Genomic DNA, 17,278 nt, shown 5'->3' with positions numbered 1-17,278 from the left:
AGGAAGCAGGGAAAGAAGGGAGGGAGGAACTTTTCACTCTGTGTATCTCTATGGTGCTTGATTTTTACAAGAGGCATGTATTTGGGTTCTTAAAAACTATTAAAGTCTCTCAAACACACACACACACACACACACACACACACACACAGAGGGAGCGGGGAATGTGTTAAAATGATCACACTGGGGCAGAGTTCAGGGTCACTTTTCAAAGAGCTGTGACATCCAGCATTTTGTTTAATTCTTGCCACACCCCCTGGAGGGTAAGCGTTCAAAACCTCTTTTACAGATTAAGAAACTGGACCCAGAGAGGCGAAACAAGCTGTCCAAGGTCATAGGCAGCGCCCCGGGGCCCCTGGACCTTGGACCCAAGCCCAGCGCTCTTTCTAACCGGGACCGGTGGGAGCACTAGAGCGGCGGGGGCGGGGCTGCACGGCTGCCTTGTCCCGCTCACAGCGCCTCTGAAAAGCCCCCTCCGCAAGGGGCAAGGGGGCTCAGGCAGGGGAGAAGGGAGAAGAGGAGCGTGAAAGGAGGGCTGATGCACCGCCGCCCACGACGAAATCAGACTGCATGACGTGCCGCCCACTGCGTGGGAGGGACCTGCCGCGTCACCCGGCAAATGACACGTGGGAAGGAGCCTCTCAGGGCCAAGTCCCCCAGCCTGAGATTTCATGCCCCAGGCTCTGGCTGCGCCGTTTGCAGCTGAGTGGTTCCAGGAATGCCTCTTTGCTCAGTTCCCAGAGCGCTCTGTAACCAGGGCAGAAATGAAACTGTGCCTCTCAGAAGGTTCTAGAACCTGAGGAGCAACACACTTAAATCTTAACACGCTCCAGTGTAGAAAGTGCTTCTAGCCCTCAGTTCTTTCATTGACTGCTTTGGCACCAAGTGTCTGGTGGGGGGACAGAGACCAGAGGAACCCAGGAAACATGGCCAGGTCCCTCCAAGGACAGGCAGAAGGGACAGAGCCTCTGAGGGGAATACAGGAGGCAGGTACACGCCTCAGCTACACAGTGAGCAGGTGTGACTCCTCAGAGCATACACAGAGAAGAGGCTTTGGCCAAATCATGGATCCTTTACTCACGCTTAGAATGGGAGCAAACCCACAAGGCCATGAAGCCAGTGACAAGAGCCTGGATCCTGGAAGTGCTGATCCTAGATCTGCTGCCTTGCTCAAGTTTCTGAACCTCACTGGGTTTCCCCGTCTGTAAAATGGGTATTATTATACCTGCCTCTTGGGTATGATGATATCTAGATCATAGGACATACAATAACACAATAACATAATTAAATAAAATGTAACAAGTACAGAGTGTCTGTAAAATCTGGAAACAGGAGTTCTCTTGTGGCACAGGGGGTTAAGGATATCGTGTTGACACTGCAGTGGCTAGGTTTGCTGCTGTGGCATGGGTTTGATCCCTGTCCCAGGAACTTCCACCTGCTACAGGAGCAGCAAAAAAAAAAAAAAATCTGGAAACATTATATGAATGCATACATGTTCGTATGTATTTATTCATCCACTTTATAGAGTGGAAGAGTTGCAGACAAAATTGTATACTTTCTTTTTTTTTTTTTTTGTCTTTTTTAGGGCCACACCTGTGGCATATGGAGGTTCCCAGGCTAGGGGTCTAATCGGAGCTGTAGCCGCCAGTCTACGACGGAGCCACAGCAATGCCAGATCTGAGCGCGTCTTTGACCTACACCACAGCTCACGGCAACGCAGGATCCTTAACCCACTGAGCGAGGCCAGGGCTGGCACCTCATGGTTCCTAGTCGGATTCATTTCCACTGCCCCATGATGGGAACTCCCAAAATTGTATACTTTCATCTCTGTATCCAGACTTTATCCCTATATACAAATACAATTTCATATGAATGTGTATAAATATAATAAAATTAGTAATAATAACATAAAACATACTAAGCACTTACACCGTAGACGGGATCATGTCAAGAACTTACCAGTGTTATCTAATTTAATGCTCAAGCAAGCCCTGGAGGTGGGTACTGTTATCATCCCCAGTTTACAGAGGCAGAAACTAAGGTACAGGGAACTGAAGAGACTTGCCTGCTTGCCAAGGTCACCCAGGGGATAACTGACAAAGCCAGTTTGCGACCAGAGTCATCTAACCCTATGCTGTTAACTACCCCTCTAAACCATCTACCCTTCAGGGAAGACCAAATAAAATGGACCAGCAGACAGTTCTGCAGCCCGGAGGGCGGGCTTAGGAAATGCCTGGTCCTCTGAGTATTGAGCTCTTACAGGAGAGAAACGAAATCCAATTGGCTCATCACCGTATCTGGAATAGGAATGGACAAGATGTAGGCTGACAGTCAATATTTTGTGAGAGGGAAGGAAAATTAGTATTCATTAGCCAGTGTCTGGAATTCTTGTTTTGGGGGGGGAAAAAGTCTCATTTCAGAGCCTTTCCTAGGAACCTCCACCTCCTAAGACATGTGGGGCGGCCAGATCCACCTAGCTCTCCCCTCCATCGCACAGAACCCGGAATCTAAACCCTGGCTGGGAAGCACCGAGGCCAGGTGGCCACCCACCATCCAGGACCGGAAGTGGCCTACCTTCTTCAGCATCATTCCTAAGAGAGGCCTCCAGCAGGGCCACGCTGGCCTCGAAGGACACCTTCTTTCGCCGGCCGCCGGTGCTGCGCTTCCGCTCATGCTTGCGCTTACGATGCTGCAGGTCCTGTTCATACTGTGCCCATTTCTTCAGCTGCTGGGCCCGGCGCTTCTGGGCGGCGCGCAGCCGCTCCAACGTGGGCACCTTCTCCAGCAGCTGCAGCTCCGTCAGCAGGTCCACGTGGCTGGCCATGGCCACCGCGCCTCCCCGCGCCCTGGCTCGGGGCTAGCACGGCGCGCCGGGGGCCGGGGCAGCATGGGGGCACCTGCAGGGCCGGGGCCGCATGCGGGGACCTGTGGCAGGGGAGGGACACAGGTGGACATGCTTGTCAGGCTCAAAACTCTGATCTGATTATATCATCTGACCCCATGTTCCAAACGCTTCCCCAACCCCATTTTATTTAATTTTTTTTTAATTGAGATGTAATTGATCTCTAACATTGTATAAGTTTAATTATTTTTGTGTGTTTTTAGGGCTGCACCTGAGGCATATGGAGTTTCCCAGACTAGGGGTTGGATCCGGAGCTGTAGCAGATCCAAGCCATGTCTGTGACCTACAAGACAGCTCACAGCAACTCAGGACCCTTAACCCACTGAGCAAGGCCAGGGATTGAACCTGCCTCCTCATGGATGCTAGTCAGATTCATTTCCACTAAGCCATGACCAGAACTCCTGTTGTATAAGTTTAAAGTGTACAATTTGTGTCGCTGTACACCTGAAACCAACACAACATTGTATATCAACTATACTTCAATTTTTTTAATGTTACTGGAAATATAATCAACATAAAGGGAAGATGAGTTGGGACACATAAATGCAGGCAGGCAAGGCCGGTGGAGAATTGCAGGTTGCTGGGTACAGGTCTACATCTGCATGCTGTGGAAATGCTCGCTATCACAAAGGGGATCAGGACACCCCTGAGCTTCAGCAAGTGCTTGTTCGTCTCCTGGTTCCCTGCTTCCCTCGGGAAGATAAAGGATTGAGCCTTGCTCTGGATTCTCAGGCGCTCAGGTTGGGTCAGAATGTTCTTCAGGTCTCTTCCTGAAGAGACTGGAGGGCACACAGGAGGAATGGGGGAGGGGTTGGCTTGGCAATATCCACAGGGCAAAGGCTCCTGGGGTCTGAGTGGACCTCAAGGATCAACGCAGCCCAATGGTAAGGCTCGGCAGGAAACGAGTGAACTGCCCTTGGTTACGTTTTGGTTTGTTTTAAATGTCCTGCAGTGGGAGTTCCCGTTATGGCTCAGCAGAAATGAATCTGTGTATTTAGTTTTAGCATCCATGAGGACACAGGTTCGATCCCTGGCCTCGCTCAGTGGGTTAAGGATCTGACCTTGCCCTGGGCGGTGGTGTAGGTCACAGATGCAGCTCGGATCCTTTGTTGCTGTGGCTGTGGCTGTGGCCGGCAGCTGTAGCTCTGATTTGGCCCCAGCCCAGGAACCTCCATATGCTGTATGCACGGCCCTTAAAAAAAAAAATTAATTTAAAAAATAAAAATAAAAAAATTAAATATCTTCCAATGATTTTTTAATTAATTAATTAAACTTTTTATTTTGAGATAATTGTAGATTCGCATGCAGTCCTAACAAATAATATGGAATAATCCTGTGCAACCTTTACTTGGTTTATCCCAATGGTGACATCCTGCAAAACTACAGTACACTGTGGAAGCCAAGAATCTGACGTTGATACAACCTATCAATCTATTCAGATTTCCCCAGTGTTTGTACATGCTCATTTGAATGTGAGTGTGTGTTTGTGTATTTAGTTGTAGACAATTTCATCATGTTTGTGTACCCAACAACAGTCAAGATACAAACAGTTCCATCACACAAGCAGCCCTCATCACCCCTCTCCCAATCCACTCCTGTCCTTGCCCTTGACAGTCACTAATCTATTCCTCATCTATTGAGTAGTCGCTTCCAAAGTGTTATATAAAAGAATCAGGCAATGGATAACTTTGGGGGCTAACTTTTTTTTACTCAGCATCCCTTGAGATTCGCCGCGAGTTGTTCTGTGAATCTGTAGTTCTTTGTTTATTGCTGAGCAGTGACCCTCTTTATGGATCCACCCCAGTTTGTTTATCCCTGCACTCACTGAAGAACATCTGGGTTGTTTCCCGTTTGGGGCTTATACATTCATGTACAGTTTTTTGTGTGTGAGCATAATAAGTTTCCATTTGTCGGGAGTAAATGCCCAAGAGTACCAGTGCTGGGCTGTACAGTAATTACATGTTTAGTTTTAAAAGAAACTGTCATACTGTTTTCCAGAATAGCTGTACCATTTTTCAATGCCCCAGCAATGTATGAGGATCCGGTTTCTCTGCCAGAATTTGGTGTGCTCACTGTTTTTTACTCATTTAGATATATATTTTTTTTCTTTTTTGTCTTTTTTCCTTTTCTAGGGCCACTCCTGCAGCATATGGAGGTTCCCAGGCTAGGGGTCTAATCGGAGCTGTAGCTGCCAGCCTACAGCAGAGACACAGCAACACAGGATCCGAGCCGCATCTGCGACCTACACCACAGCTCACAGCAACGCCGGATCCTTAACCCACTGAGCAAGGGCAGGGCTCGAACCCACCACCTCATGGTTCCTAGTCGGATTCGTTAACCACTGAGCCATGACGGGAACTCCAAGATATTTCTTTTTAAAAGTAAGGAGCTCACGGAGTGTTTTACAATATTGTCATACATTGCTAAACATACATTTAAAACTTGAAGATTTTATATCCAAAATCAGATTTTCAGTTTTCTTTCTTCCTTCCTTTCTTCCTTTCTCCCTTCCTTCTTTCCTTTCTCTATTTTTATTTTTTTCTCTTTTTCAGCTGCCCTGCAGCATATGAAATTCCCAGGCCAGGGATCGGATCTGAGCTGCAGTTGCAACAGCAGCAATGCCAGATCCTTAACCCACTGTGCTGGGCTGGGCTGGGCTGGGGACTGACTTGTGTCCCAGCACTGCAGAGACAGCACCAATCCCACTGCTTCACAGCAGGAACTCCTTATTTTCAGCTTACAAAAAAAAAAAAAAAACTAAAAAAACAAAAAGCATCTCAGTACCTGGCCACCCTGGGATCCCAGGACAACAATCAGCAGGTATGGAGTAGAACTGTCCTCCTCAGATAGGGCACATACCCTCTAATTTCTCAGTCCTCACTATCCCCCATTACTCCCATGTGACTGTCACTGATGGGCGTTGCTTGCTAGCTCCTAGGGCCATTTGAGTTTGCAAACCCTGTCTTAGAATGAGACAGCAGTCTCCATATATCCAGAGGTCCAATCTGTGCAAGAAAGAGAAGATGATCTGTGAGCCTCCAAAGCAGAACAGGACCAGGGTATAGGGGCGCAATGGAGTGCACCCAAAGAATGGACACCTGGCCTCTAGAGCCGTCCAACAAGCGAGTGAACAAGGACTTTTGGTCCAGGTAGCTCTCTCTGGAGGTGGCAAATTCTCCATCCCTCCACTGATATCAGATCCGTCTAAGTATTCTGTACAATTTCTTTCAGCCCTAATATTCTAATCACAAATGGTTACTCATGTCTTCATTATTAAGTATTCACTCATCACCTACTCAGTGGGAGGTACCAAAAACTTGCTAAGAGGAAGGTAAGAATAATCCTATCACTCACTCTTGTTAAAGCCCTGAATCCTTTCCCAGGAACATCCTTAGCCATCATCCCAGCCAGGTGTCTCCCTAAGTATAGAAAGAGAACTGCTTCCAAGGGAATTTTCAAAAGTCCAGGACAAGACAATATAACATGGACTCAGAGACAGCAGGTGACACCCTTTTCACTTCTTTTTCAATCTATTGGATTTTTGCCAGAAGAAAGTGTCAGTTCGGTGGTAATAGACCTTTAACAGTTTATAACCATGTCAAGTTCCCCTGTAAACAAAGAGAAAGTAGGCCTCAGGCTCATAGCCTCAGGCAAACAATTGTAGCTAGGATAAAACGTAACAGCACTGATTTTTTTTCCCCCCTGTGGATTTGGCTTCACAGTTATTGTTTATTTATGGTAGTGATATAACATGTCTTTCTTTTCTTCTCGCTTTTTTTAGGGCCACACCCACGGCACATGGAAGTTCCCAGGGTAGGGGTGGAATCAGAGCTGTAGCTGCCAGCCTACACCACAGTCACGGCAACACAGGATCCGAGCCGTGTGTGCAACCCACACCACAGCTCATGGCCATGCTGGATCCTTAATCCATTCACCCACTCAGCAAGGCCATGGATTGAACCCCCAGCCTCATGGATACTAGGTGGGTTCATAACCCAGTGAGCCACAAGGGAACTCCTGAAATTTTCTTTTTAAAATAAATCCACTTCAGTGGAAAACTTACAAGGTGGTAGCAAAGAAAAATTAAATAATGATGGTATTTAGTGCTGGCAAAAGTTGTAAGTGATTGATATCTGGGGGATCCGCCTGGCCACTGATCCTCAATGACAACAATCTTATAAGAGAAGTACTCATATGAGCTTAGAGTTTCATCTGACAACTATTTATGGGATGTCCACCGTATGCTAGGACTGCATTAAAGGGTAGGGATACAGCAGGGTAGAGACAGGTATGGTCCCTGCCATTGGATGGATGACTAAACAGAGGCACAAGGGAGCAGAGGATGCACTCACAGGATACCAAGGCTGAGCAGTAGCTCGCACCCTGGCCCTGATTCCGAGCACAAAGCTCCCTCCCTGGGCCCCAGGATGGCAGGCCCCATGCTAGCAGAAGCCACTCACTGCTGTGCCTTCCCTGGCCTGAACAGCTCGAAGGAATTAAGGGCAGTCGCCCAGCCCCCTGGAGAAAGGTGAGAACAGTGTCTCCCAAGGGCCAAAAAAGGGGGCCAGAGCACAGTTTCTCTGGCTTTGCGCTCCCTGCCAATCCCACCTGACTCGCCTCTTTGGGGTCCCTGGAGCTGGGGCTCCAGGACAGCTCCCTCTTGACTGCTGGTTTTCAGGTGACCTAGTTTCCCCCAATAGACCCACACACCTCCCGCCCCCGTCCGAGAAAACCCTGCTGGGTCTAATTAAAGAATTGCCATCGGTGCTGTTAACACAGCAGCTGGGCAGCCCCCAAGTCAGGGCGCTGGCCTGGGTGCTAGGACAGCCCATAGAAGTCCTGGCTCCTGTGAGCTGCAGACTGGCCCCCTCATGAGACCCAGGTGTACTTGTTCAAACTTCCAGAGACAGCCCTGGTTGGTGATGGGGGCACAGCCCAAAGTGCCCGAACCTGGGAGGGCAAAGCATCATCAACACTCAAAAGGGATCCCCGAGGTGGACCTCATTTGGAGGAAAACTGGCTCCAAGGAGCTACACTGAGCGCAGCGTGTTGTGGGAGCATTCAGATGGACCGTCTTGCAGAGAAGTGGGCACGTGGCGCCACAGGTCAATGGAGTGTCTGGGCTAAAGAGCGGATGGGGCAGGGGTCTGCAGAGGCCACGTTGGGGTGAGGTTATCCAGGAAGTGTGTGTGCTACGAGAGGAAAAGGGGAAACAGGGCGGGGTACTTAATTTTTCCAACACATGGCTCTGTGAAGTCTGGGCAGATGAACCAAAATAGCCTGACAGCAGCAGCCTGAAGCCTGAGGCCAAAGCACTTGACCTTCTGTGAGTAGGAACAGGCACTGGGAGTGAGTCTGGATGCAGCCTCTGGTTGCCGCCTGACAAAGCCTGAACTCGATTCCTGTGGGCGCATCCACTCACCCCGCTGTCCCCCAAAGGGAGAAACCTCAGTGTACATCCCGGGACGCAGGAGCCGAGCTACGGAAAGCTGAGCCTTCGAGCAGAAATGCGAGGAAGAGTGCAGGGGTCTGGGGGCGAGGTGGAGGGGAGACACACAGTGTGCACTACCGAGCCTCCCCTTCCCCCAAAATGAAAAGAAAGAGTGTTTTTTGGGGGGATGACATGCCTCTGAGAAAACAGGAAGAGGAAGAAAGGCACAGGCCCATTAAATGACACAGTTTGGTGGTGGTCTCTGTGGTTCCCCTAAGTATCACTCTGTGCTAGGCCCTGATTGGCCAGAGCCCTGTGGCCATGGCCTAAGCCCAGCCCGAGTGATTAGTTGGGGGTTAGGTACATGACCCCAAGCTGGACCAATCAGAAGCTCTCTCAGAGTTCCCTGGTGGGTGGCTAAGTGGGTTAAGGATCCAGCATTGTCATTGCTGCGGCTGTAGTAATCGCTATGGCTTGGGTTCACTCCCTGGCCCAGCAACTTCCACATGCCTCAGGCACGGCCAAAAATATAAAATAAGGAAGTTTCTTTCTCTCTCTCTCTCTCAAAGGAAGGAAGAAGGAAAGAAAGAAATTTAGGAGTTCTCTTGGGGTTCAGTGGATTAAGGATCGGCGTTGTCATTGCCGTGGCACAGGTTTGAGCCCACCTTTCGATGAAGCCAATCCTTGGGAGTCAGAGGAGAGAAACAGGATCATTTTATTTAGAGAACTCTGGACTTTAGCTATCCACACCAACAAAATCCCCTTTATTATTTAAGCTAATTAAATTGAATTTTTGTCACTTGTAGCCAACAGTACCCCAACAGACATGAATGCTGCTTTTAGGGATGCAGGAACGGGAGCCCCAGAATGGATGCTGCCTGAAGTAGGATGACTGGTCTCTTGCTGGGGCATCTGGTAATATGCCATCCTCCGGCCCTCCAGGCCCAAGCGGGGGGCCAGCCTTGAAGAAGGGCTGGAAGGCCAACATCAAGGTTCCCACACCAGCCCCGCCCCCTGAGGTGGGAGAAAGGGCCTCTGGCCTTGTGACGCCTCCATCCCAGGGGAGCAGCTGGTTGACATATCTTTGGACCTGTGCCTAGTGCCTTGAGAAAAACAACACGAAGGAAGGTGAATTCAAATTGAAGAGACTTTAAAACATGAGTCAGACAGTGTCTCAAAGTTCACGCTGTTAAAAGAAAACGTTAAGATTTTTTTTCCTTGTTCTTCAGCTATTCTTCTCCGCACAATATTGGCAGCAGCCTGGAGGAAGGCCGGGAGTGCTCGCGCCTCGTGCTTCCTGTACCATTAAGCACGAGGGAAGAAGGAAAACAAAACAGCCCCAGCTTTCCCTCCTCCAAGCTCACTTGGGACCCACTTTCTCTCCTAAAGGATGCACACCCCCGCCCTCCCACAACACGCTTCTTTGAATAATAGCGTCATTTCCCCCTTCCTTCCCCCTTCCTGCCCAACCCCCAGTAGAAAGATGCTTTACTCATGAGCAAAGAGACTTCTGGGGCTCTTGATGCCCCAAATATCTGAATTAGAAATTAGCCTTGTCCCCCCACCAACCCCATTCTCATGGGATTTTGTGGACTTTCTGTTCCACTCCTGTTGTAATGAAGCTTCTAGATTTCGGGCACAGTCATGTTAGACAGACATCCCGTTTTAATCTGTTGTGGGACTAGGGTCCCAGAGAGTCTGCTCCTTAACTCTGCCTCTCCTAGCTGTGCTCCTTCATTCAGACCTCTGAGTAGTGTCCCTGGGCTTGGCTTTGATTTGCTGTTGTCCTCGGAATTCCATTTACTGTAACCCAATTTGGCAAGACTTGGGGGGGAGGTAGAGGAAAGGGGCGGGCAGCAGGACACACAAACCACAAATTCCACAAGAACATAGTGGTCCATCAAGCATCTTGAGCTCTCTCAGGAAAAGAATCATGTCCAGGAGTTTCCGTTGTGGCGCAGAGGAAACGAATCCAACTAGGAACCATGAAGTTGCGGGTTCAATCCCTGGCCTTACTCAGTGGGTTAAGGATTTGGTGTTTCCATGAGCTGTGGTGTAGGTTGCAGACTCAGCTTGGATCTGGCATTGCTGTGGCTCTGGCATAGGCTGGCAGCTACAGCTCCAACTGGACCCCTAGCCTGGGAACCTCCATATGCTGTGGATGCGGCCCTAAAAAGACAAAAGACAAAAATAAATAAATAAATAAATAAATAAATAAAAAGAATCATGTCCAGTGTTAAGATAATAACCCAGTTGACCTCTGTCTGAACTGGTTGGGCCATTTCAGGAATACCGGAGCAGATCTTAACGAAAGCCATGAACGAAAGAATTAGCTTTGTTCCACGTGTCTAGAGGGCAGAGTTGGAATCACAGACAGGCAAAAAGAAGAAGCAGGATCAGCCTGGCATGAGGAAAAATTACCTAACGTTGGCAGGCTATGGCATGATGCTGGGGTCCCCACCACCAGGAACTCCACGGCCACTCATGAAGCTGCTCAGAGAGAAGGTCCACGCAGTGTTGGAGGTGGGACTGGCCCAGTGAGCCCCAACCCCAGCCTGGCAGACAGATCAGTATTAGGAGCAAGACTGTCATGTATATTTGCAAGCCAGCACTTGGTAACCAGCTAGCCAGACAGCATGGAAGGAAGAACCATTTCAATTAGATGTGGATTGATGATGCTTTGGATTCATTCTACCTGTGAAGGTGAGGCAGCTTTCTCAGATCCAGCTCCAAGAGAATTTCCAAGGAAACAGCTTGAATGAGTGAAGGGAAACCCATGAACACACCTATCTTCCATGCTGAGCTTCTCCCCTTGAACCTAAACCCACAAAGGCCCACGTGCTTGTGGGAAGAATGCCAGTGTGGGGGCAGCTGCAAGGGACAGAACAAAGGTGCCAAGGATGGGGCACTTGCAAAGCTGACATGATGTCTACGAATACATTAGTCAGTCACAGTCACAGTGCTAAACCAGCCAGTCTTCTAAAGAAGCTTATGTAATAGCTAAGCACGGGGAAATGGGAATCGAATTACACATACTGCTTCTCCAAGGCTTGGGGGAGTGTGGTCCACCCCCTCCCTTTGCAGGGAGATAAAAACTCCCTTGGCAGCTGGTTGGATCTTTTTTCCAAAGGAGGCCACCTGTGGCCACAGAATGCCCTCCCAGGATACACACTTATTAGACAGGTGATGGCCTTTCACACTGGCTAAGCCTTCAGTGGCATAAAGCACCCCTGCCTCCCTCTCTCAGCATGACATCCTTGGCCAACCTTTCTTCTATTACGCCAGCACTTAGGTTGGTGGTGGCTTCTTGGAGCGCTGTGAGGACAGGGGTTGTGTAGCCACCATGGTAACAGGAGGAATGAATGCTGTGATCGATTAGTAATGTCTGCCACAGACAAAGTAGTGGGACGTGGCTGCATGCCTACCGAGCATGCAACTCTGTTCTATATCACACTTGCCTAAGCTTGGATTTCAATACTGGCCTTTGCCCCATTGTTCAAAATCCTCTCCTCTTCACAAGCATCTAGAAAGTTATCAGATTGAGCAAAAGGGCTCCTCAATACCAGTATATCATTCAACCAAAACCACAAAATCACTGTGGCCTCAAGGTAGCAAAGAATCAAGATGATCTTAGGTTCTAGTAAGAATTTCTCCAATAACATGCTCAAGGGGGTAGAATGAAGACTTGTCCGCCCTGACTCCACTCCCTTAAAGTGAATGGATCCCAGTGCTAGGAAGCAGTAGGATGAGAGAACACAAGCAAAGGATGGCAGTCCCTGTGGTGATTGGCATCTCTCCCAATCTGGTCCCTGGAAAGTAGGGAAATAAGCATCCTGCTGGTAGCTGGACAGGGTCCTCTCTTGAAGGGATGGATCGACATCAGCCAGGGGTCACTGTCTCATCCATCCTGAGCATGTTGGGTCCACCACTATTACCAACATCAAGGAGGAAGGGGACTGTGGTCTGCTTCCTATTAAGACTCTTCTCTCCACTTCAGAAACCTCAAAGGTACCCCTAGCAAGCTGTCTCCTCTCCCTTAACCAGGGGTGCAGCTGGGATGGGATTTTTTATTTTTTATTTTTTGTTTTTTAGGGCCACACCTGCAGCATATGGAGGGTCCCAGGTTAGGGGCTGAATCGGAGCTACAGCTGCTGGCATACGCCACAGCCACAGCAATGCCAGATCCAAGCCAAGTCTGCGACCTACGCTATAGCTCATGGCCACACCGGATCCTTAACCCACTAAGCAAGGCCAGGGATCGAACCTACAATCTCACGGTTACTAGTCGGATTCTTTTTTTTTTTTTTTTTGGTCTTTTTTTGCCTTTTCTGGGGCCATATGGTGGTTCCCAGGCTAGGGGTCGAATTGGAGCTATAGCCGCCGGCCTACGCTAGAGCCACAGCAACTCGGGATCCGAGCCCGTCTGCGACCTACACCACAGCTCACGGCAACGCTGGATCCTTAACCCACTGAGCAAGGCCAGGGATCAAACCAGCAACCTCATGGTTCCTAGTCGGACTCATTAACCACTGAGCCACAACGGGAACTCCAAGTCGGATTCATTTTTGCTGCACCACAACAGAAACTCCTGGAATGGGAATTTTTAAAAGCTTTTCATACAGTTGTTCATGGAGGTTTGGAGAATAATTCCCAGGAAACAAGGACAGTAAAAAAAAAAAAGAAAAGAAAAAAGAAACAGAGAGGTGGACTTGAAGGAGAAAGTCCTACACTGGAGGAAGAAAGGATGAGGGGAGAAAGGGTGAGAAATGCAGACAATGGATACCAGTTAACTACACAGCTAGTAAATGGCAGAGCTGGGATCTGAATCCAGGTCTTTCTACTTTTTTTTTTTTTTTTTTTCTTTTCATTTTAGGGCCACACTGGTGGCATATGGAAGTTCCCAGGCTAGGGATGGAATTGGAACTGCAGCTGCCAGCCACAGCAACACCCAATCCTAGCTGCATCTGATACCCATGCTGCAGCTCCAGCAATGCCAGATCCTCAACCTACTAAGTGAGGCCAGGGATGAAACCTGAATCTTCACTGATGCTCTGACAGGTTCTTAACCTGAGGAGCCACACAGGGAACTCCAAGAACCCAGGTCTTTCTAATTCCATTGTCTATAGACATCAAAGGAGAATGAGAAGAAGGAACTAGGAAAAATTCTAAAGGAACCACAAGTGCTTTAAAAGATCTTCCTCATGAGATGCAAGATTTCAGAAAATCCAAGGTATTCATGATCAAGGGGATAAGGGGAAATTGGGACAAACCAGACAGATCAATTTGTAATAATAAAAAAAATACTTGCTGGAGTGGAGTCCCCGTCATGGCACAGCAGAAACGAATCTGACAAGGAACAATGAGATTGCAGGTTCGATCCCTGGCCTTGCGCAGTGGGTTAAGAATCTGGCACTGCCATGAGCTGTGGTGTAGCTCATAGATGCGGCTCGGATTCTGCGTTGCTGGGCCTGTGGTGTAGGCTGGCAGCTGAAGCTCCAATTTGACCTCTAGCCTGGGAACCTCCATATGCCGAGGGTGCAGCCCCCCCCCAAAAAAAAAAAAAACTTGCTGAAATCAGTACAGAGTAAAAACATATATTTGTAATGAAACTAATAGTAAGTACCACAGAACCTATAAAATGTGTAGATGAAATAAACCCACAGATCAAGAACACAGGGTACTAATGGCAGCTGCTGTGCACAGCACACCTTCTAAGGGTTGAGTCTGTTGCATGGAACATGTCTTCGAATCACTGCTTCCATTCTGCAATGTAGTGTAGGTCTTGTTCCCATTTCAAAGAGGGGACAAACTGAGACTCAGAGAGGTTAAGGACCCTGTACTGTAAATAAGGCTATTTCAGCTGTATGTGGCTGACATCTCTTCTGATTGGTCATCATATGCCATGACAGGTAAGCAATTTTTTTTTATCATCTATCCTGCTTGAAAATTAAAGAGAAAATGTCAGACAGGGAAGATGGCCCACAAAGGCATGACTAGGAGCAAGAAGAGGAGTCTTTGCAGGAAAATAAATGAGATCCGTGCAGAGTGAGGTTAACTGATTAAAGTCATAACTTCCCTTACTTGAGGAGCTGTCATCACCTTTGGAGGCTTAGGCAGGAAATATATGTATCTCATCCTGAAATTCATAAAATCTGCCTTCCAAGCCCTGTGAGCTCAGCCCCCTAAGACTAGTGTTCCCTTTCTTGGTGAGCATTTTCTCATTTTCACTTCTCCCAGCAGCTCGCAAACCAGATTCCCAGAGCAATGTCCTCTCTCCTCTCCTCTCTGGGAGATGAAACTGCCAGTAGAATAAATCAGCAAGTTTCCAGATGCTCTGCATTTCGGTAAATGACGTTTCCGTCCACTACACAGGCTTTGAAGTCTCTCAGTACTGGGTCGTGACCTTCCAGGTCACCACGCAGAGAGGCAAAGCCGGGGTAGACTGCCTCTATATTACTGTCATTCCTTCCCTCTTTGATCTCCAGCCAAAGTTCTTTCAATGTGCGTCCCTCCTCTCGGGTGTACAGAACTCCAGTCATACCTCTGCTTCCCCTCTGACTGGCTTTATTTCCACTGAACATGGTTAATTCTCTATAAGCCATATATTCAACCCCAGGAAAGTGCCGTTACTCTCACAATTGAATTTATCTCCTTGTACCAATACTTCAGGCACGTTTTGTTAGCCACTTTGGTCTACACTCAGATAGCAGAGGCCCTAATTTTATTCCAATCCTCCCACTCATTATTTTCTGCAGCAAACCCTCTCTATTTTATGCCTGATGTCATCAAAAAGTAACTAATTTCAGGGTGGTTTGTATTTTGTGTGTGTGTGTGTGTGTGTGTGTGCCCATGGCATGTGGAGGTTCCCAGGCTAGGGGTGGAATCGGAGTTGCAGCTTCCGGCCTACGCCACAGCCACAGCAATGCCAGATCTGAGTCGCGTCTGCACCTACACCACAGCTCATGGCAATGCTGGATTCTTAACCCACTGAGCCAGGGCAGGGATCGAACCTGATTCCTTATGGACACTAGTCGGTTTCATTACCACTGAGCCACAATAGGAATGCCAATCAAGGTTTTCTTCTAGGAACTGTCTCCTCTAATTCACTTCCATTTTTAATGTAAAGAGGCATTCATTTAATCAATCAATAAATATTTGTTGCCATCTACTATGTGCTAGGCAGTAAAGTAGAGGGGGTCCTAAGGGTCCCTTAATGAATAAAACTATTGATCAGAAAGGTTCTGCTTCTGATACTGTCAGAAAAGTTGGTCTTATTGGACCACCTTTTCACATATAACTGTTGTGAACTCTACACAACACACACACACACACACATAACCTATTTGTCCAACCACACTGACACAAATTGAAGGGGAGTCAACACTTGAAAGAAAGAAATTCATATTAAGCAAATTTTGTGTTTTTGTAGCTTTTACCCAAGGGCAGGCCTTGTACATGGTAAATACAACTTGGACGAAAACCTTTGCTCTTACTGTTTTAGGAAGTAAAGGACAGAGTTCAGGTAACTACAGATGGAAAATAAGAACATCCCAGAAAAGAGTCACAGATGGTAGCCCCAAATGCTAAGTATAAATTCTGTCCAAATCTCTCTGAATGATGCATGTGCAGGGCAGGTTCCAAGCAACCCAACTAAGGCTAAAAGAACTGAAGAAAGATTTCAGCTGCTGCCTACCCAGGGGAAACTGAATTTAAAGTTTGGTCAAATTAACTGATTTTTAAAAAAATCATTACTGTTCCGAGGAACCTGATAGGATTAAGAGTTTCTTCAAGCCTTGTTCACGATGTTCAAGATGTAGCCTAAAAGTACTAGAAAAAGTGTTTTAAATCATACAGAAAAATGTGACTCAAACTCAAGAGGAAAAATAATCAGTAGAGATCTACCCTAAAAAGACCCAGATGTTGAAGTTAACAGACATGGATTTTAAAGCAGCTATTACATGTTTGCTCAAGGGTATAAAGGAAAATATGCTTGTAATAAATGAATGAATAGGAAATATCAGCCACAACACAGAAACTACAAAGAGAAGTGAAACTATTAATCAGGTCCAATAAATCCACACCAAAACACCTTCCTCCTCCTCTGCATCTATTTGAGTTGGGCTTTTCACTAGAGATAGTTACATAGTTCTAATATGTACTTCGATGACTTTTTTTTTTTTTTTTTTGAGCCCCTTCCAAGTTCCAGGTCTTGGGGAAGCTTTGGGGAGTAAATTTACAACATAAAATCTTAAACTCTAATCTCAAAGACTAGATATTTTCATCTGACAACATCTGTACGACTGCTAATTAGTTCTCGTGTCCTCCTCCTCTTTCAGATCTTAAATGAGAAGAAAAGATTGAAGTCTTGCCATAGGCTCTTTCCAACTTCCAAATCACTCTTGATGGAACCATTTGTCCCACATAAAGCACACAGGAATGAGGAGAAGCCTGTCAGGTTTAATACACCTCTACATGTTCCTTTCACAGCAAAAGCATCCTCCTCTGGGTGATTAGACAGATCAAGTCTATAAAAAACTCTGGGTACAGACGTCAAAGAGCATCAGTGGAGAGGGACCTGCCATTATAACATCTCTTTATACAGTTCCCTTGATGGGTGTTGCTTTTTCAAAACCTGTTAGGCAAGAGGTTCTCAAACTTAGCGAATGGTAGAATCATCCGGCGATCCTGGGAACTTACATTAAGATGAAGAGCAAGACTATCAGAGTGGCCAATTTTTTTTAGGGACAGAAAATACCAACACTTGGCAAGCATTCTTATAAACCGAGTGGGAATATAAATTGGTACAGCCACTTTTAAAGACTGCTTTGAAAAAAAAACTGCTCAAGCAATATCTTCTAAAGCTGAACATATGATGCCCTATAATCCAGCAATTTCATTCCTAGGAATACACCCAACAGAAGTTTCTACATACATTCTCCAAAAGGCAT

At 47.3% G+C, this 17,278-nt stretch overlaps 1 protein-coding gene across 1 annotated transcript in view; it reads right to left on the bottom strand.

Moving 5' to 3' along the window:
• PPP1R16B (protein phosphatase 1 regulatory subunit 16B) overlaps positions 1-17,278 on the bottom strand; it is a 112,975-nt gene that overhangs the window by 82,865 nt on the left and 12,832 nt on the right. The window contains exon 2 of the mRNA XM_003134439.6: positions 2,572-2,922. Within this exon, the coding sequence (XP_003134487.3) occupies positions 2,572-2,821 (250 nt within the window). The 5' untranslated portion in view covers positions 2,822-2,922. The remainder of the gene's footprint in view (positions 1-2,571; positions 2,923-17,278) is intronic.

This window comes from Sus scrofa, chromosome 17, assembly GCF_000003025.6.
Source record: "Sus scrofa isolate TJ Tabasco breed Duroc chromosome 17, Sscrofa11.1, whole genome shotgun sequence".
Taxonomy (NCBI): Eukaryota; Metazoa; Chordata; class Mammalia; order Artiodactyla; family Suidae; genus Sus; species Sus scrofa.
This window is presented reverse-complemented; position numbering and strand designations above follow the sequence as displayed.